The 21,487-nt window shown below is 33.9% G+C and overlaps 1 protein-coding gene across 3 annotated transcripts in view; it reads left to right on the plus strand.

Annotated features, from left to right (window-relative positions):
• The window catches only part of CSMD3 (CUB and Sushi multiple domains 3), a 726,530-nt gene that overhangs the window by 586,934 nt on the left and 118,109 nt on the right, over positions 1 to 21,487 (plus strand). For 2 of the 3 annotated variants that reach the window (XM_055706136.1, XM_055706138.1), the window contains 8 exons: positions 2,062 to 2,175; positions 2,856 to 2,951; positions 3,827 to 4,030; positions 6,771 to 6,895; positions 10,857 to 10,953; positions 11,883 to 11,987; positions 18,508 to 18,626; positions 21,233 to 21,302. In XM_055706136.1, coding sequence (XP_055562111.1) covers positions 2,062 to 2,175; positions 2,856 to 2,951; positions 3,827 to 4,030; positions 6,771 to 6,895; positions 10,857 to 10,953; positions 11,883 to 11,987; positions 18,508 to 18,626; positions 21,233 to 21,302 — 930 coding nt within the window. The remainder of the gene's footprint in view (positions 1 to 2,061; positions 2,176 to 2,855; positions 2,952 to 3,826; positions 4,031 to 6,770; positions 6,896 to 10,856; positions 10,954 to 11,882; positions 11,988 to 18,507; positions 18,627 to 21,232; positions 21,303 to 21,487) is intronic. The other variant, XM_055706139.1, reaches the window with a different exon arrangement.

Consider the following 21,487-nt stretch of genomic DNA (forward strand, 5'->3'; position numbering starts at 1 on the left):
AGACTGGAATGCAACTATTACTTTAAAAATAAGCAGAGCTAGTAAAAACATCAGTGTTTAATATTTTTGAGACTGAAGGAAAAATGACAGAGATAATTTGGTATCTCACTTATGGCTCCTCCTAAAAATGGACAAAAGTCTTCAGAAGTGTCTCACACACAGTTTTAAAATTACTTTTGTTTAAATTTTTTAAATATAACATCCAGTCTTTCCCTTTAAAAAGAGGTTTTCTTTTTTAAAAATGGCTTCTTTTCTTGAAAAGGGAATATGATATGATCCTGCCTTTTTTTTTAATCAGTAAAAAATAAAGAAAAAAGTCAACGATTTGAAGACATCACATTTTTAGTATACAGTTTTTCAAGCTTTACATGTATATAAATTGAAAGAATTGTAGATGCCTATCTTAGTCCTTTATAACAGAATATACCAGATAAAGATATCATAGAACATATGGCAAATAAATATAATATAGTAGCAACACGTTGGAATATTTGTATCAAAATACCTAACCTGGATAATGAACCAGAATTGGTTCTGTTACTCTTTATAGGTGGTCCAGTACCTACAAATATCGAACTACTTCCGTGTTTTAATATTTTTACTCCTTAAGCCATTTCCCCTCCATTGCTAGTTATGGTGATAAAATTAATATGTAGATGTTTTGTCAATACTAGAATTAGTAAATACTAGGCACTAGAATTAGTCCAAACAATCTGTTTTTCTTTTCACTGTTTACTTATATTGAAAGTGTAAACAGCTGTGATGTGAATGTGTTGCACAGGCTTTTGAACTTAAATGAAAAAATAATGTTCTTGAATTGAGTTGTTCTGTTGGCATGACTTTTATATTTTGTTGTTGTTATTCAGTGTATATATTCTGACAAGTGTTTGTTGCTTTGAATCACTTGCTTATTTATTTTGCAATGATAAAGATGTTAATGTTCTTAAGAAAAATGAAACATTCCAAGGTAAGTAAAGCTTACAGAAGCTTATCAACAAATATAATTAATAAACCATAATATATAGCAGTATGCCTAGTATCATAAAGGAGGACATTTAACTGTGAATTTAGATGTTTGTTGGGTAGCAGAGAGCAGAGAATTCAAAAGTGTATTCAACAGGAGAAAAATGGTGTATTGGGTCTGGCTGAGCCCCACTGCAGCCCTCTCAGCGCTGGACTTTGTATTGGTAGCTAGCAAGGGGGTGATAACACACCAGCGTTGGGGCTACCGCTGAGCAGTGCTGCACAGCATCAAGGCTGCCCCTCCAGCATTCCCCCTGCCCTCTCACCAGCAGGCTGGGGGTGGGCAAGATTCGGGAGGGGGAACAGCCAGGACAGCTGACCCAAAGTAGCCAATGGGACATTCCATACCATGTGATCTCTGCTCAGATATAAAAGCTAAGAGCAAGGAGGAGGATGGTGGGGCATTTGTTATTTACAATGTTTGTCTTCTGGAGGAACTGTTCCGTGTACTGAAGCCCTGTTTTCCGGGAAGTGGCCAAACACCACCTGCTGATGGGAAGTAGAGAATAACATCTTTTGATTTCCTTTGCTTCCCTGTGCACAACTTCTGCTATTGCTTCATTAAACTGTCTTTATCTTGACTCACAAGGTTCTTTTTTTCATCTTATTTTCTCCCACCCTGTTCTGCTGAAGAGAGGAGTGATAGAGCATCTTGGTGGGCACCTGGTGGCCACCACAAATGGTTTGGTTCCCTCATTACTAGAATCTTTTAATGAGTGTATGTGTGGTCTGTATACCTTCATTGTCTCTTTTATGTATATAGAATTACATTTTTATCCATGTACCACTGTAATGTTATAAAAAATAACTTTAATCATCAGAGTAACTAATTAAGTGATCAGAGAAGTTATGAAATAAACTTGGTTTTTATTTAAATATTTTTAAAACAATATATTAATGTATGTTTTGTTCTCTTCTCTTTTTTTTTTTTTTTTTTTTTTGTTGTTGTTTGTTTTGTTTTGTTTTTCCTCTTTTATTCTGTCCCCCTTTTTTTTGGCCATTGGTGCCTCTTGCTTTTCCTCCTTCCTGTTTGGTCAGTGGTTTTTGGCCAGTTTGTATTTTTCCAGACATCACTCCATGATGTAGTTGAAGTATATGATGGTCCAACTCTTCAGTCATCTTTGTTATCCTCTCTCTCAGGATCTCATTCAGGTATCCTTTAATAGAACTGTCATTAAACTGTTGTTTGTTTTTAGGAACCTAGAAAGATAGTGTAGTCAGTAAAAAAAGGAAAACATTATTGTCTTATTTTCATATATTCAATTCAGGCATATATATGAAATCAGGATTTTGAACTAAAAATATAAACATTCAAAACTCTGCATTAATGAATAAATGAGGTAAAATGGAATCTATTCTTTTTAGATTTTTTCCCCCTGATATTTAGCTACTATAGTGAGTGTTTGGGGCTTCTCACTCTGTGCATTTGTGACTTTTATTTAGTGAGCAATCTGAACTGTGTATTACATGCTTCAAAGGAAAAACGGTGTGTGTTTGTAGCAAAGTAAATTCTATAGATTATGTGCACATCTACTCAGTTAAAAGAGGTATGGAATCTGGGTTTGTTTGTTGATTTGTTTGTTGGGGGCGGTTCTTGTAAAGAAAACCAACAAATATTCCTAATAACTCACATGAGTTTTAGTTCCCCTTTTTACAACAGCATAATACTGTCAACATAACATACTGAAGTTGCATATATCTTGCAAAGTTTACTGAAGTAGAACAAGGTTTTGGGCTGGTTATGTCCAGCTACAAAGATGATGACAGGTATTTTGAATGCTTCTTTAGTAAAAAGTGGTTATGATAGCTTTATATTTGCTTTGTTTGAGTAGGTGAATCCCTTCCATTGAGCTCAGGTAACCAGATCACGGTTCGATTTACTTCGGTTGGACCAGTAACAGCTAAAGGATTTCATTTTGTCTATCAAGGTGAGACAACCTGGACAAATGTGTACATTTATTCTTTTCGTCACAAATTCTAAATCATCAGAGAGGAACAGACCAACAATGTAGAGGAAAGTAACAGCCTGGTAAAAATACAACAAGTTTCACTATTTCTGCATGTTTTGAAAAATGTTTAGGATCATTCTTTTATGTGTATTTTAAGCTTAAATCAAATATTTAAGAAGCATGAGAGGTTCCAAATTTAAGATGACAGTTATAGAAAGCAGCTGTTTCTGTTTGCTAATCTGGTTGACTAATGTTAGATGCATCTGGCTGCTCAAACCGGTTTATTTCTCAATTTAAATATGAATAACTTAGGTATTATTACCTGTGGGTTACTCAGTGATCTTACTGTTATTTAGATACTTCTCCTGGTTTACATTATCTGCCTTTTTATGGGTCAAATGCAGAAATGATTATACATCAGTACTTGCAACTGCAAGTCATTCTTTCATTAAATTTAAATCCTGATCTGACAGTCAGAATACACATTTAGAAATCCACAAGAATAAATGTAAATATCCCTATGACACAGTAATGTTATTTTTAAAACATATATTAGCTGAATATTTCATAGTAGTATTTCTTTCCAGTGCTATTTTAGAAAGGTTTCAGTGTGGATGTTATGCATTGGTTTTAATCTTGGCAAGGGTATCAGTGCTGTGCTATTCTAAATAGTAACTCAGACATCAGAAGTATGTAATCCATATTATGAAGCTTCATTTGAGTATTATGAAAATGTTCTTAACCAGCAAATAACTGAATGTTTCTTCCAGTCATTTTGAATATTTGTGGTTCAAAATCTGTATTCCTCCATCAAATCTAAAATTAAGAATCCACAATTGTTTGTACATTTGCAGCTGTTCCAAGAACAAGTGCAACACAGTGTAGCTCTGTGCCTGAACCGAGATTTGGAAAAAGGATTGGAAATGAATTTGCAGTTGGGTCATTGGTTCTTTTTGAGTGCAATCCAGGCTATATCCTCCATGGGTCAACAGCAATTAGGTGTGATACAGTACCAAATGCATTGGCACAGTGGAATGATTCACTCCCTACATGTGTTGGTGAGTTCTTAAGGCTTTTTAAAAGGACTAATTCCTGCCTAAAGTGTAGACCATTCTCTAGCTGAATGTGTTCCTTCTTTGTCGTCTGTATGGTATTTTATTCTTCTTTACTTTTATTCACTTTCTTCTTCATTCAAGGTTAAGATTTTACTCCTTTTTCTAGTCTAACCTTGCTGTGATATTTAATGAATTTCATGAACATACTCTGCTGCTATAAATTATATGCCAGTTTATTTTACCTTAACATCAGTGACAGTCCCTGGCTGTCCTTTAATCAAGACTCAGAAATACCAGTTTGTGCCCTGACCGCTTACAAGACTAAGATGCTTTTGCTTTGCAGATCTCTAACAAAATATTGCAAGCTATTAGAAAGAACACTACTATATTAAAAATCAGAAAGAGTTAATGCTAATATTTCATTACAGAAAAAAGCAGTAATTTTTCTGATCAGAAAATACATTTTCTCCACTTCTAATCATACAAGATTACATTACCAAAATTTAATTTTGATATCATTGTGCATCCAATGACATTGATAATGCTGGTTTGCACCAATTAAAAATCTGGTAAATGTGCTAAAAAGCCCTGCAATAAAGACAGAAAATTCTAATGGTACATTTTACCATAGGCTTATGTCAAGGGCAAATATGGCACATTTACATATTAAGTTTAATTAATTAGAGTTTGGCTTGGTTTTTATATAGAAAAAAATAGTTGTTTATAAATGAATTTAGATTGGTCATCATTTGGACAGATGTTTTTGCAACTTCATTAAACTTTTCCATCTGTAACATCTGTTGCAGTACTGACCATATTATACATATTTTTTTCAAATTGAATTGATTGAAAACTATTCATTTTGAGTATGAAGACATCTGAAGAGCTTCATTTTCAACCAAAACAGTCAATATGAGTTAAAGTTACTGTACTTTTCTTGACAGAAAACAGATTTTTTATAAAAAGTATCATAACCCATTGCGGAAAACACATTATGATATTGACTGCAGCATTAAGAAGTACATAAACAGAGTTTTAGATGAATGGAGGAAAGGAAAATAGAGAATATTTTTTCACTGGCTAATTTTTATTCTTCCATGCTAATCAGCTGATAATGCATGGTAGAGTCTGAGTGTTTTTCAGTAAAATAAAGGATTTTCTCCAAAATACTAGAATCCTGATAGAGACCAAGACTAAGTACCACTGAGGTAATTTTAATAAAATATTATTAACTGGCTATTATACACAAATAATGTTTATTTAAGGCATAGGAATTATGTACCAATAAGAAGCCAAAGTATATAGCTATATTTCATTTATTCTCAATGATTGCAGTTTAATCAGTAGAACTGTACTTTTTACCCCCTTGAAATGTATTTCCTTGTTTTTCAGATATAACAATTTAACAGAATATTTAAATAATTATTTTGACCGTTGATCACAATTTATTACTGATACGTTAATACATGATTTAGTCTGTGGAAGAGAAAGCTATCTGTCTCTAGGCGAGTTGAACTGACAAAGGGTTACAGGCCACCCTATGTGTGAAAAACACTGTGCCAGTAAATGTGGTAAAATATATACAAGGTGAAAATTACATTAATCTAAATCAATTTAATAATTGAAGTGGTAGACATTAATAATAATAAAATTAATAAATATTAAATTACCTTAACTTTAGTGAATGCTTGAATATTTACTTACAGATGGTAGACATCAATCATTATGTCTGTTCATCCTCTTATCAGTAATTATTTAAAAACTTCAAGTGACACTGACCTTTAGTTTATCGATGTAGTTCCCAACAGATTCTATCAGTTATATGCCACACAAAATGTGGCTACAGTATTCATTATTAAGATAAGTTCTACCTTTTTTCTAAATCCTCATATTTGTACCTAATGAAATCCATTCAGAACTTAGCAGTGTTGCACATAAGTGATACATTAGCTTTTAATGGTTTTGATAAACCATCTCATCCATCTTTTCCTTCGACTTCTTAAATACCAACAGAATATCTGTATCTAGATTAAGCTGTAATATTCTTTGTCCCGATTAGAGCATCTAATGATCTAGACGAGATAAATTCAAGTTGAACATTCAGAAGAGAAACTTGATGGTACTGAATGCCTCTGTCCTATGTCATGCATAACACATTAATCCATGGGCATGGATATGATCAGTGCAGTCTTGCAGGCATTTAGCAATTTCTTTACTAATGTGATAGATCTATAGTCTGTTATGTGATAACTCACACAAGCAGAAAACAGTCAGAGTTGACATTGGTGCTATTAATTATTAACACAACAAAGTAGCAATATTAAGAAAGAATGTATCTTTTTTAAGACATGTTTCTGTCTTTTATACTAATACAATACATAACTGTTCAAAATTCATTCTTAACACCTAAAAATAATGCTTTATTTTTGTAAGATTATTAAGAGACAATAGAGTGGATTTCACTTTGTTAAAGGTCAAAAAAGTAAAGGGAATATGAGCATGATTCTGCCAGGTAGAAAACTGAGATAATTCTAATTTTCCTTTATTCTTCTTTGGTCATTTAAAAGAAGGGTTTAGAGATACAAATTTTATTTTCCTGAAGCAAATATATATTATTTAAGATAGCATAAATTTAAATTTCTTCATCCATGGTATACTGAACCTTGTATAAACTTTTATAATAACTTTTCTCACTTCTAAAGCATCATAAGTTGTTTTTTTTGCCTTATGCATTTCCTTTCAGTGCCCTGTGGTGGAATTTTAACCAAGCGCAAAGGGACCATTTTGTCTCCTGGTTACCCTGAGCCTTATGACAACAATCTGAATTGCGTGTGGAAGATCACAGTACCAGAGGGAGCTGGGATTCAAGTGAGAATACTTACTATTTGCCTATTCTCATCATGTTTTAAACTGTTTTTCCTGAGATGTTTTTCCAAGAGCATGAAAAGATCATTTATTCATACATTTTTCTATATCACTACTGATTCTGACGATGGAATTTATTGCACATCTTTTTATTCACACAGTTGTTAAAAGTTAAAAGATTTACAAATATCTTAAGATACACTTCTAACTTTTTAATTAGAAGAAAATCACCAATAATTTAAAATGTGTTATTTCAGCAGGTCAGTGACTCCTTATAAGCCAGATGAAATAGTGAGACTTTTCTGTGATTTTTTTTTCTTTCCCAAAATGGATAAATCATCTCTAGCAAAGTGAAATTAAGTGGGTTGTTCCATAAACAAATTATATATGTTTTCCTAGAAACATATATACTTACTTTGTAAGTTTATATGTTTATATATGTATAACTTTGTAAGTTACTTACTCTATCGTTATGGAAGTTCATTGTGATGTAAAGATGCTTTGGTATGTTTCAATATGAGATGGGAATTGGCCCTTTAAAATATTGTCAGGATTGTCATTTATTAAAATTTAGATTAAGAACTTCATAGAACACATAGCAGAAAAGTATCCATTAAGCTAAGTCATGTATATCTCACTCTTCAGAGTTCACTAAAGAGACTGACAGAAATCTGATTATTGGAAAGGCAGTTGAGTTTAATAAATTAGGACCTTTAAACATCATCTGTTCAAATTTCAGCAAAATGCATATAAAGAAGTCATGGTAGCAAGTTTTCTCTGTCTACTTTTAGTTCAAAATAGAACTACTGTAGAAAATGAATAAAGAGCTCAGTTTCTGTAGGTATAGATTTAATAATGAAAACCAGGAAAACCATTGTGGACAGTTTATTAAAGCTTTTTAATAAATTACATCACAGAGCTTTTAGGATAATAAAGTCTACTGAGTCAAGAAAAGTTCAAAAAATAGTATGAGCTCATACTTTGTGGCTTAATAGGCATTCAGAAAAATCTATCTTTTTATTTTAAATAACTAAAAATACTTAGAGAAAAATGTAAAAACTTTATGGAAGAACACAGAAATCATCACAAATACAACCCAAGTCCATACATGATGACATCTGTGAGTTCAATTTTCAAAACAACCAATGCCTATTAACAATAGTATTTATTTACCTAAGGCAGTTTTGAGATTGATTTTGAGGAACACTTCTTGATTTAAACAGTTGACTAAGTTAGGATACTTTGTTCTGTGTATTTCTTATACAATCAGTAACGTAAGTTAAACACTAGGAGGATAGTTCAGAGCATTTAAATTAAACATTAATTGGTATCCTAAGAGGCAGTCACTGTTGCTTTTTGGGTTGTTTATCTCTTATCACAGACTGCATTAGGTGATTAAATTACTAACTTTGATTTGAAGTTAGGTGTCTAATCTGTATGATATTCTTTTGCTCTAGAGTCATAATAAAAAGTTATATTTACTGTTTGCTTTTTTCTAGTTCTTCTGAACTTTTTTGATGAGCTAGTGAATACAATCCCTTTCTATTATCAGTTGCTGAATAAGTTATTCATTTATACTTGTATAAAAGTAATGACAACAGAACAGTTTCATGGACATACCTGTGTGATTGTAATCAGATTTGTAGAACATTTAATATTGCCACTGAAGCAGGACAGTCACAAAGTGTGATGTTCATGCTTGATCCTTTGAATCCTGTCTGATATTCAGGGCTAGGTCTGAGCAAGATAAAGTCCTTGATATAGTAAAGTGAACACAGCTGACACGGGGTCAGTAAGATGGAGTATACATCAGAAATCATTATACCATTTTTACTGCATTATTTTTCATAACTTATTTAGCTTTAAATCCATTAATGATATAAAAAATAGCATCAGATCTGTTTTGGGTTGGGTTTTTTTTTCAAAGAAAAAACCTGAATATGTGTTTATAAAAATGTAATTATTACTGTGAAAATCAGCTACTTAAGGCAACATTTGAAAGCTTGGGTGACTGATTTCGTCCAACCTGGGAATGCAAGCAAATGCAGATATTGAAGATATCCATGACAGCTAATGTTTTTGTGCTTATTTAAATGCATAAAATATCTGGACATTTTTTCTAACCAATATATATATACCCTCAAAGTAACAAAGACACTTCCCCAGCTTAAAGGAGATGAAAATAATGTGTCACCAATGCATATTCCTCTGTGAAACATGTAGGTGGAAATTTAGACTATTCAGGCATAATAACTATCAATGTGTATGATTATGTTTTTGAATTTGTTGAAACACTGTGATCAGATGCAAATGCTGAGCTGTTTCGTATCACATCAAAAAGCAGACATTTAAAGGTAGATTTAGGTAAATATGAAGTGTGCACCAAAAGTCTGCCTTTAGGCATGTAACTTGAATACCTTATATCAGGAAATTAATCTGCCATAGTTCCTTATGAAGTTAGGGCAGAAAGGCACCTGGAGTAGATAATTCAAAACATCTAATATAGCGTCTAGCTCTGAAAGTATGTCTGTCTGTTTATTAACTACATGGGGTGGTTAGGGCAACATTTGTACTAAAATAGATGTTTTAAATTAAGTGGTTTATGATGAATACAAAAACTGTAGTCAGCATCAATCTGGCCCTGAAAACGCGTTAAAAAAATTAGATAATTTGATATTTGTTCTGAAGATTTCCTAGGTGCCTACATTTCCAATTCTATATATCTTAAGAAATATTCCTGACAGAGACAACACCCATAAAGTTTCACCTAAATCCCATAAAAACCAACAAATGAACAGCCAAGCCTTAAAGTTTTGTGAGAGAGCAGATCCAGGGGACCTCCTCCAAGTATCTAAAACACAGTAACAGTCAAAGCCTCTCTGTGGCTTCATTTTTTTAGAAGAAATATCATCCTTCAGCTGTAACATCTAACCAGTTCCTACAAAAAAGTACAGTAATGCCCCATCCAAGAAATAAGTGACCAAACTGAATATTCCTTTTACCTAGAAGAAGGGGCAAGTGACATATTTCACCTAGAAGAGTAACTTCATTACCTAGTTGTACTAGAACCGATGCTTATTTCTTCTGTTGAAGCTATTCCATTTTGGGAGAAATAAAAGGAAGAATAACTGAGACAGAAGAACAGTAAAAGAAGCATAATTCCCTAACCTAGTGGCTAAGGTACCCCTTTTTGAGGGTGATTGGGGTTTCATCTGTGCTTTTGCCACTCTTGCAATGCTTTTCATCAAACAAAAAATGGCCAGACCCTCTCCCCTCCAAAGTGGGAACAGGAACCTGGTATTTCTCTACTACAGCGGGTGTATTTTCACTAGGTGAGAACAGATATATCCTCCCTGTTGCAGTTTATCTGCTTACCACTTTGCATCTCTGTGAGTGGAAGGATGTTGTCACCTCTGGAATGAATGAAGCTTTTTGCTTGTAGCATGCTAGTGACTGCTCCTCTTCAAGAGATGAGTCAATGATGAAGGTAACCAAACAGGAGGTTGCTCTTGCATGGAGGCAGAACTGAACATGGCAAGAGAGATGAAGCAGTGTACATCACTGTGGGAGTGGGTTTAGCCCTGGATAAACCAGAGAATCACAAAGAAACTGCAGTAATTGACGATACCATGTTTTTGTCTTCCTCTCTATGCCCTCCAAATAAGGGAATCATATTCTATACTCAGGTGATTTTCACAGTTCTGTGACTCTTGTCAGAGGTGATATGTAGTTGTCACTAAGGGTCACAAGATTTAGTAGTCTGAATTGACAATTAAATTAAAAAAAAATAATTTGCAATGCAATTTTATTCTCATAATGATGATTTTCTGTTCTCTATGACAATGAGAGAAAGGCACAACTCTCCATGATTGAAAGCAACAAAGGCTACAATTTACAGTGGTCTTTGTGCTTGAATACAGACAGGAAGAAGTTTATGTTCTTTCCCTCACATTTTTCTTCATAGGTGCAAGTGGTGAGTTTTGCCACAGAACACAACTGGGATTCCTTAGACTTTTATGATGGTGCTGACAACAATGCTCCAAGGCTTGGAAGTTATTCAGGTGACTGAGAAAATTTTACATTAAGTGTTGCACAGAGTCAACTCTTTATTGTAAACACAGAACTCTTTCTAGTTTGTGTGTGAGAGTGTGTGTGTGTGCTTGTTTCTCCTATAATTAACAACAGGTAGTATTCTTTATCAGTTTTAATCAGTTTTCTCTTAATAGACTTCATAAAGCTGAATATTTGAAAATGCTAGAAATGAAATAACATTCAGGGGCTCCCAAACTAGATATATATTAATCTCATTGTTTGCCCACTCTTATAGCAGGGTCCAGAAATACACACCTCTAAAAGAGATGCCTCTTGAAACTGTACATGACTAAAGGATGTATTCTTTATCCTTATTTTAGATAAACAATGCAGTTCTATTTGCCTTTTTTTTTTTTTTTGTTTTGTTATTTTCCTTTATTCTACTTAATTCATGTGTATGGAATATGATCACAGGCAATAAGATTGTTGTCTTGTCTTGTGCTGAAAAACAAATAAAGAGTCAATCACATTTCTAAGAATAGCCCTACAGAATATGTTCAGGGATGCTTCATATATTTAACTGTTATATTTAAAATTATTCCAGTTACACAATTTGCTCTTGCTTTTATGAAAACCCTAGTGAATAATTCTTATTTTTGTAGATAAAGGCATGTAATACAAATTTATATCAGACCTTGCTTCCCTGAGTACCTGCAGTTCACATCTCTGATATTGTGGTGTACTGAAAATGTAATAAAACTTTTATAGGGACAGATATTCAATAGCATCCATGATGACAAAATATGGTGGAATTGGTTATGTGACTTCTCTCTCCCCCTCTCATTCTCTCCCCCCATTCCTCCCTTTCCCTTTCTCCCTTTTTATATACAAGCACATTGATGTATGTATTTAGTTCAGTTTCGGTGCATTTCAATAATATTTTTATTTCTCTTTTCAGGGACAACCATACCTCCACTTCTCAACAGCACATCAAATAATCTGTACCTAAATTTTCAGTCTGATATCAGTGTTTCAGCTGCTGGATTTCATCTTGAATATACAGGTAATTCAGAAATGTTCAGTTACTGAAGAGTGCTGCTGGTTCCAGACGTCAGTTGTAACTAAAGTATATGAAAGAGGAATAATCAGTCCTATTGCATATAATGAGCTACATGCCATTACCTCAAAGTCATGAGTAAAATCCTATTTAATTCCAAATGAGCAAGAACAGGGCTGAAACCTGTTCTGTAAGCTTGAAGGGGGGGGGGGGGAGGGGTTGGCGGGGGTGTGTGTGTGTGCTTTTACCTTTAATTTGGTTTTGCTCTCTGAATAGTTTTTCTGAACATACAGCAGCAAGGACAGAATGCAGATATTCTCATTTGATGATCCTAGACCCAAGATACAACATATTTATGTAACTGTTACAGGCAAAGCCAGGATACTGATTTTGGGGATTTCAATTTAACTTATTTGCCAATTAACAATTAACTGCTGATTCTGGTATAGAAGAAACATAATAAAAATGAAAGCCTTAGGAAAAACTCCCCTGCTTCCCACCAGACACTTCTGCACACACACACACTTTCCTGTTTTCACCAAGCACCACACTCTCTCCCTTTGGTGAGGTAAGGGCAGTGCAGCAGGTTGGGTCAGTGGGCTGTTCCCTATGGTCCCCTTTAGGGTCCCACCTCAGCGCCTGCTGGGGTGTACACAGGCTCCAGCCCCTGCTCAGCCAGCTGCTTCAGCTGCAGCCTCTGCTCAGTCATGTTCTCTCCATCTTCCTTCAGTGAGGTCGTCTCTCTCCTCCTGCTCTGGCCTTGCTGTTCCTTTTCTTGGTGCTGACTGCTTTTTCTTAAATATGTTCTCTCAAGCACATCTGATTGGTTCAGAGGCACCACAAAGTCCTGCAGTCGGTGCAGCTGTGTCCTGCAGTGGAGCAGTTGGAGCTGGCACAGTGTCTGGCACAGCCCCTGGTCTCTTCTTACAGATGCACCCCCCCCTGCAGCACCACACCCCACAACCCCCTGCCAAAATCTGCCAGTTATGCCCATTGCAATATGTACTGTATAGCATGTATTCTATATATATACACATGTAGGACACACAAATAAGTCACACTCGGCGGTACTGAGAGAATGAATGAACTTAAAATAACAGCTGTGCTTCTTAACTGACCAATGCTCACAGGTTGGTGAGAACACAGCAGAATTATTTCAAATGTTTTTATTAATGCAGAGTACCTCACCAGCAGAAAAGGCTATAATTATAAACATACTGTCTGTCTGAATGAGATTGCCTTAGCTGACTGACAGGAATTCTGGCAATCACTAATATTTTGATGCAGGATTTTTGTGTTTGTTTTTGTTGGTTTTTTTTTCCTTTTTTCCCAGCTGTGCAGTTCCCTCTTCTCGTACTGATTCTGGTGTCTGATCTACATAATTGTATGATGTTATTTCTTGTCAGTCTCACAGTATGCAAATCCCATGCTCTGGTTGTCTGATTAGCCGGTGGGAGAACACAGCTTTGCAAAATTGCTGCCTGATCGCTTGTCTATAACTAAACATTAATTATAGGTTAGAATTATCCTGCCATTTCCTTGAAATGCAGACACTCTCAGCTGTTTACAGCTTCAGAGGGGAAAAAAGTACAGGAAATTATGAAAACAAAGTAAAATGAGACTGAATCCAGTGAAAGTGAAAATGCATCTGTGTATTCCTATGTGTCCAAATAAATGAAATGTATAATATACTGCCAGTATACAACTTTCACCAGTAAGGAAAGAATTCACAGTATATCATTTAAAGTATTGGTCCATGACAAAAACAGTGTCTATGTATGTGTGTATAGATTTTTACAAGGGTGCATGTGTAAATCTGTACAAATGTATTAGATTTTCAGTGAGTGTATAAAGCCATATATGCTGAAAATTTGTGATTCAGGAAATAATATTGATGTTCCTCAGTAGATGCCTAATTAACCAGTAGCACAGTGAAATATGCTGGTTTACAAGATTAATGATTAATTAACTTTTCATGTACAGGTGGCAGAAATATGTGATTTAAACATCATATGGACTGTTGTCGTTTAACCCTGGCCGGCAGCTAACTATCACACAGCTGCTCATTCACTCCATGCCTGCAGTGGGATGGGGAATAGAATCAGAAAAAAGTTAAATTTGTAGGTTCAGGTGAAGATAGTCTAACAGGACAGAAAAAAGATGATGATGATGATGATAATAACAACAGTAATAATAATAATAAGAAGAATAAGAATATGAATATACCATGAGCACTTAGTGTGTATTTTGAGTTCTAGGCACCAGCTGTTTCAGTCCATACCATCCATGACCATTACTCCCCACCACTCACTAAGAAAGACATAGTCTATATTGCCTGAGGATTAGAGCAAAGTTTTGTGACTTTTTTTTTCCCCCTCTAATCTGTAGCTTTTTTTTTTTTTTTTTTTTTTTTTTTTTTTTTCAAGAAAAGACTATGGAAAATTCTGCATTGGTTTGAATCATGAATTTGAAACAGGAGGTTAAGCTAATGGACAATACTTTCTCATCATTGTTAGAAAGGAAGACAGCAGAAACTGTATCTTGTGTATCTTTTGGGTCTTTGTCTCACAGTTTTCTGCCATGGAGGGAGAAGAATTTTTGTCAGGATTCCAGAACTCATGATACTGCTGTATTTCTACTGAAAATTCTCCAGAAGTGCATTGATCAGAACAGAATTCACTCTTCTTTAGCTGTCCTGGTCATCTCTGACTCTCAGACAACATTTCCTGCTCGAAAAGTTGTGATAATGCTTTTAGATATAGTCAGTAAATGGAAAGTAATGGCCACAGTTTAATGTTAGTGTTTCATACATCTATTTTATTTCACTGGAGCCTATACTGACAGAGGTCATAATGAGAAGCCGGCTAAATTAAAGTCAGTCTTTGAAAAGCACATCAGAGTTAAATATTTATATTAAGCAGTTTTCAAGTGAGTTAGCCATAAACATTTTTTGTTCAATATGTGGTGTATCTTCCAATTTTATTTCATGTATTCTAGGAGACACAGTTCTGAGGGGAAGTGCACCCCTGTTGCCGAAATGATTACTTTTTCATTTCAACAACAGCTTTTTCTAAGGTTTGATTCTGTTTCATTTCCAATATCTCTTTTCATCCTTTATTAATACGTTTTTCACACTGTCCAGTCTGGCTCATCTTTTGAACTGCTAGGAAATACAAATGCATTTTTTAATACAAAAATAAACAAAACAAAAGGAACTTTATTTGTTGAAGAATTTTTTGAGTCTAAGTAAATGATTATTTATCAAAAGGAAATAAGTATTCATATTGCAAAATGGAATAGTGGTTTTATCAATAATCCTTTTTTAGCATATTTTGACTTGTTTGTTGAATCCTTAAATTCTCACTGTAATAATGACATGCAGTTTATGTATTCTAATGGACACCTTAAATATGAAAATATATTGCATTGAACATACGCTGCATCAACTGATGTACATCAGCAAAGAACACCACAGAATGGTCTGTAAAACACTTACGTAAAGTTTATATGTTTTATGCCACTATGAATCTTAATTTAGTCCTCATTTTCTCTTACTAAAGTTTTGCTAGCTAGGTGATTTTTAGGCTGTATATGTAGTGCTAATATTCTTTGAAATTAGTTGAGGTTGTCAAATTGCCTCATACATGATTTCTGTAACATTCAATATATATTTAAAATAAGTAAAAAATGACACACTAATTTTCATTCCAAAATGTAATCCCTAGAAATATTTAAAAGTGTGTAATTCTAACATCATAAATACTAAAACATTTCCATAAAATTACAGTAATAACTTCATTAAATAAAAAGACCTATTACATTAAGACTTGTGTAGTCCCAGAGTGCATTATCCAAAATTTCATTGGCTGGTTTTTTTTATTTAGAGCCTTAGGAGCTGTTGGAGAGGGTGAGACAACATAAAATAGTTTATTTTTCTTTATATACAGTTCTTTTTATCTAAAAATTAGAAGATACTGAAAGCACGTTTTCAGTTAATGTCTATGTTAAAATCTCTTTCTAATGCAATGAAGTTAAAAATCTAAGACATTGTACAGAGATAGTAGTATGGTGCACCACAAATGAGTCAATAAAAACCAGAGTGTGGTTTATGAATACATTTATGATTTTATCTGAAAAACTCTCATGACATTCTATAGACACAAGTTCTGAACTAGTCAACTGGGAAGACATCAAACCCTGTTATGTTTCAGTTTTTTGAAAGACATTGTAGACATTCAAACTGTATTTTTTTTTCAAGCATTATTTTATTGGTTGAAGTGGGAACACAATAGGATGAAGACCTGTGATCTGGTTTGAGCTGTTAAGATACCTGCATTTAAATGAACTCATTTCACTTTGCATGGCCTGAGAATTCACATAGTTAGGTTGAGTATTGAAGCTGAAGGTTCAGTAGCTGGAAACTGAAAACTACTAACTAACTGTTCAAAATAGATTATAAGCACTCATCTGTGTAAGCCAAGTACTGCTGTTCTTTTGCATTTGTACTTTGTCAGTAGAGTGGATCACAGTGTAGGTCTCTGAAATGTAAAAAGTGGTTCTAAGCCCGTCAGCACCTTTGCAAAATAAAATTTTTGGTGGTTTTTTAGTTTGTAGTTTTCAAAAAGAAAATAAGAATTTGAAATATAAAAATCATCTGTTATATAGAAATAGGTTGCAAAATACTTGCTTGTATCATTTTGTACATGGCAAATATGTATGGGATCAGTAAGTATATCATCAGTATATACAAAACTTTTATTGTCATAAATGAAGAAACATTACATCCTTTTCTGTGAACCTGCAGAGGAAAGCCCTGAAATAAATCAGTTTTTCAAAGCAGCAACATTCCTTTCCATGCAAAGTGATGCAAGCCACTATTGAATATCATGGAAAATATTTTGTTGCTAAATTTTGTACATTACTTAATAACAAAATATAAAATAATTAAAAAAAAATCACGAAGTTAACAGTGACCAAAAGTAATGATTACAACTGCTCAGTCTGTGGATCTGAAATCAATTTTTTCTGGTTCCCGTTAACAGATTATCTGCAGTAAAAAAAATAATAATAAAAATAAATAAATATTTTCCTCTCATTACTGTTCTCAGCAGAGAAAATAAGGACTGCAAAAGCATTAAGGACATTTTCTCCAATTTAGGATTGAATTACACTTTATAGCAGAAAGGTTTTATTATCACGGTCCTGAGTTTTACTTCTATGAATAAAATGTACGTGCCAATGATTTTAGTTCAAACAGTTTTTCCTTCTAATATAGTTTTATATAAAATTTCATGTGTGCAATACATTTTGAAGAATAGGAATTACAACCAGATTATCAGTTTAATGTCTACTTTCTGAATGCTAGACGTTGAGGATTTTTTTTTCATTTTTACAATACAATGTTATTGTAAAATTATGGTAGTGAAAACTATTTTTGATGTACAAAACATATCTTACAGAGAAAAAATAATGTGTATGCTTTATTAATTCCTTAGAATTTGTGTTAGTCTTCAACCTTCCTATAGTATAAAAATATACCATTGCAAATAGTAATTTTTACATAATGTGATTCTTATATGAAATTACCAGTTAAATTAGTAAGTTTTTAAACATGCAGAGGTTGATAATATTTTGAAATAGTACCATTACTGAATCCCACAACATTTCCCTATTACCCTATATACTGATGTCACTTAACAGTCCTGGCTTCACAACTAATTAGGGTGTAATTCTTACAGTAAGCAAAGACAGTAACTGGGTTGCTTTTACTTAATGTTGCACATATTCTTATTTTCCTGGGTCTTTCAGGAATGGATAGATGAATGAGGAAGTGCAATGAAGAGATAAAATGCAATGAAGAAGAATTTGTTTCCCTTTTTGATTACCATAAAAAAAGCATATGGTCTCTTTGCAAACTAGCTTCTATTGTAATCAGAAATTTGAAATATTAGTGTTATAACTCTATAGATACTTCATTAAAAATAGCAGATTAAGTGAAACATGATGTAAATATTTACTCTGTGTGTGTGTGTACATGAATGAAAGAACAGAATCAGACTTGTGAAAGCCTGAAGGCAGGTGAGCAGTTACACTTTGAAGTGTTTTTCCTGGTTTTTGCACTTGATGTGGTATTGACCAGCATCCCCTGGAACAGATGGTGGGAAAGTGGCGGTGCTCCCAGTTTGAGCTAGGTAGGCTATATTTAGGAGTGAGACTGAAGGTTGACATTACTGAGTTTGAGCCAGGAGACAGTGGAAATTTAGAGGAGTCTTCGGAGACTGCAGATTGTTGGGAAGTGTTTGTTGCCACCCTGATTACTTCTTTCCTTTTCCTTTATTCAGAAAAGGTTTTTTACTTTATATAACAGTTGTTCCAAAATAATATGCCACTTCCTTGTCCACAGAGAAACTGCTGGTACCCAAGAGATTCCTAAAACATACCAGTACAGTGTACACAGACACTCTCTGTGAGTCTAAAACTGGATTTTGTGTTCCTTAGTATGTCTAATCTTCTTAATTTTTCACAGCTATAGGTTTGGACTCTTGTCCTGAACCACAGACTCCAAGCAATGGGGTCAAAGTTGGAGACAGGTACATGGTTGGAGATGTGGTGTCTTTCCAGTGCGATCAGGGTTATTCTCTTCAGGTAAGCCAAGTTTCCGATTTCAAATTGTTCCTTTTAGTTCTTTCACATGGTTATGTTTGACTCTGTCAATATGAAATGAACACTGAACTAACTCTTCAGGAGTTGTGAACATGTGATAAGCTTGCAGGACTGGTAGGCTTTTCTGCCAAATATTAAATTAGCAACTATCCAAATACTCCATCAGAAGTGTTTGGCTCTGTGCTTCCTCTGCATTAGTGATTATAGGCTGTTATCTGTTATTGATGGCATCTTTAGTATTCATAGCTGAGATATGAAGTGTTGGCAAGCTAAGTTAAATCACTTGATGAGCAATTATCAATAGTTCTCTATGTACAGGAGGAAAAAGGTGAGTGAAGAGGGGGAATAAGAGCAAACGAAAGGAAATAATTGTTTTTCTTAGGAAATCAGATAGTGTCAGTTATTTTCTTTCAGTAATTTCTTGGGAATTTTAATGCAATTTTTTTTTCAAAAATGGGTGTGTTTTTGCCAAGCAAATTTGCTATGCTCTTGCATTAGCAAAAGGTATAACTAAAGACAATACAGTGATTGTAAACAGCAATTAATTTACCTCTTTGAGCTATTTAGCATATATAACGAACAGGAATCTGTCTGGCTACAGAAAAGATTGTGAAAATATTTTCCAAAAATTGTACAGTTACAGTGTAGAACTAAATCTAAAATTGAGTGTTGTTTCCACTTGTGGCACTCCCCTAAAGGACTAAGGTTCCAACTGATAAGTTACTATTTTCAACAACTATGGTTTTTGTCATGTGTGACTCTGCAGACTCTACAGTCTCCACTTCCTCTAGCTCTTTGGGAGCTTAAAAAGGGGGAAATCACATTACCTATGCATATTAAAAAGAAAAGTCTTAAAGGGAGAAAACATTTTGTAACATGATTAACTGCTAATTGATTTACTGATACCTTTGGAGTAAAGTGGCAAAAGGATAACTTACCTACCCTTCTTCCTTCATTAATATCGGTCTGGCCTGTAACACATTAATGAGTGTTGGACTAACTAACTGAAGTTTTAAAAATCCTAATACTTTCATTTATTTTACATAATTCTGTGATGACCAAAATACTGGGTTCATATGTAATGCATCAAAAAATAAAAATTGAATTACTTTTTTGACTAAAAGAAAAATAAATAAAGCTGCAGTTTATGTATTGTGATAGAAACCGAATTAACTTGTCTGCTTCCAGATCTCAACTGCCATTTGGATTTGGGACCTGTATTCCAGTTTCCCCTTCAAGACAGAGTTCCTAGTCATGTCTGCAGCCTTATAGCATTTCAAGAATAACTGAAATGTTCTGTGATTGTAGCTCTGACAATGACTATTGAAGTTTACTTGTTATGTTGCCCGATTTTAGCTAGTCGTTCTTGGGAACAACCTGTCAATTGTTTTTTCTTCTTTATTTTAATTTCATAGTTAAATACAAACCTGTGAGCAGACAAGCCACAGTAAATGGTTGGAATAAGGAAAATATTAAGAACATTGGAGCACAGACTGTGGAAACACACATGTAAAACCTCTTCCCTTTGTATTGTTTTTCTGGCTTATGCAGTATGACTTTGCCACTTCAATTTTTTTATTATTATTATTACTTGTTTTTGTTGGTGGTTTGTTTGGTTGGTTGGTTGTTTTCTTCCAATAAGTAGATAAGCATACTGTGAGGAAAGTGTTTATTTTTCTTCTCGGAGAGAAAAAAGAATTGGTTGCAGATTGATTAATAAACTATTCAGTTACCCTGGATCCTTTAGAGATATTCGGTTCCCACAAATGCTACAAGCTCTAAACAGATAAGGAGGTTTAACTTGAAAAACTAACTCTTTTCTTCATATGAATGTTGAACAAACAGACTAAAAGCTACTGATTTTTTTCTGCTAGGTCATCTTAAAGTGTATGCTATATGGTTTTGCAAGATATCCCAAACACAGTTTTCTCTTAAGTTTTCTCATTTTCATGTGCTGTCTCTGGAAAACAATTAAAATTACATGAGACCGATGAACAACACAAAGGGTCATTCTGGTGGGTCATGGAATTTATCTGTAGAAGGTTGCCTTGAAATCATAACACATCTGTTGCAAAGGGACAAATGTAAAGAGATTCCTTAAGTATCTCAGCTTTTGGCAACTTAAGTGAACTGTTTTGAGGGTAAGGACTGCATTTAAAATAGATATGAATTTAAGATGTAAAGTCAATACTGTATAAAGTTTGTATCTTTTTATCATGTGCAACAAATGATGCAAATCAATACTATGTAAATGATGCTTCAGTTAGACCTTCAGTTTCTAGACCCTTTAGCTTATACTAAAGTGGGTATTATAGAATTCAGCTGGATACTGTTACACTGTTAGAAATAATATTAAGGGCATGGCCACAATTATCTAGTGGGTTAACATTCACATAATTAAAATTACAGTCTTTCTGTTGTATTGAAAGCATGATACAATTCACAGTATACAATATAATTGTTATACCTTAATGTTTTTATATATTTGATGATGTTTTAAGTTATAAATATTTTTGTTGCGATATTAATGATATGTCATATATTATATAATTTTATAATATGAATTAGAAAATATTGTGTCATTTTAGGGACATTCACATATCACCTGTATGCCTGGACCAGTTAGAAGATGGAATTATCCTATTCCAATATGTTTAGGTATGTTCAGCTTACATAAACTTCCTCGAATATGCCAGAACGAGAAAACCAGAGAACTCAAGAGTTAAACATAAGGGAAGGAATGGGGAGAACTGAAGAACTTAATTGAAAGTGAAGATATTCAAATTAAGCTGAAGCTTTTCAAAGTATGCTGCATAGTTACGTTGGCAAAGCTTTTCTGAAAT

This window comes from Falco cherrug, chromosome 3 (genome assembly GCF_023634085.1).
Source record: "Falco cherrug isolate bFalChe1 chromosome 3, bFalChe1.pri, whole genome shotgun sequence".
NCBI classification, from domain to species: Eukaryota; Metazoa; Chordata; class Aves; order Falconiformes; family Falconidae; genus Falco; species Falco cherrug.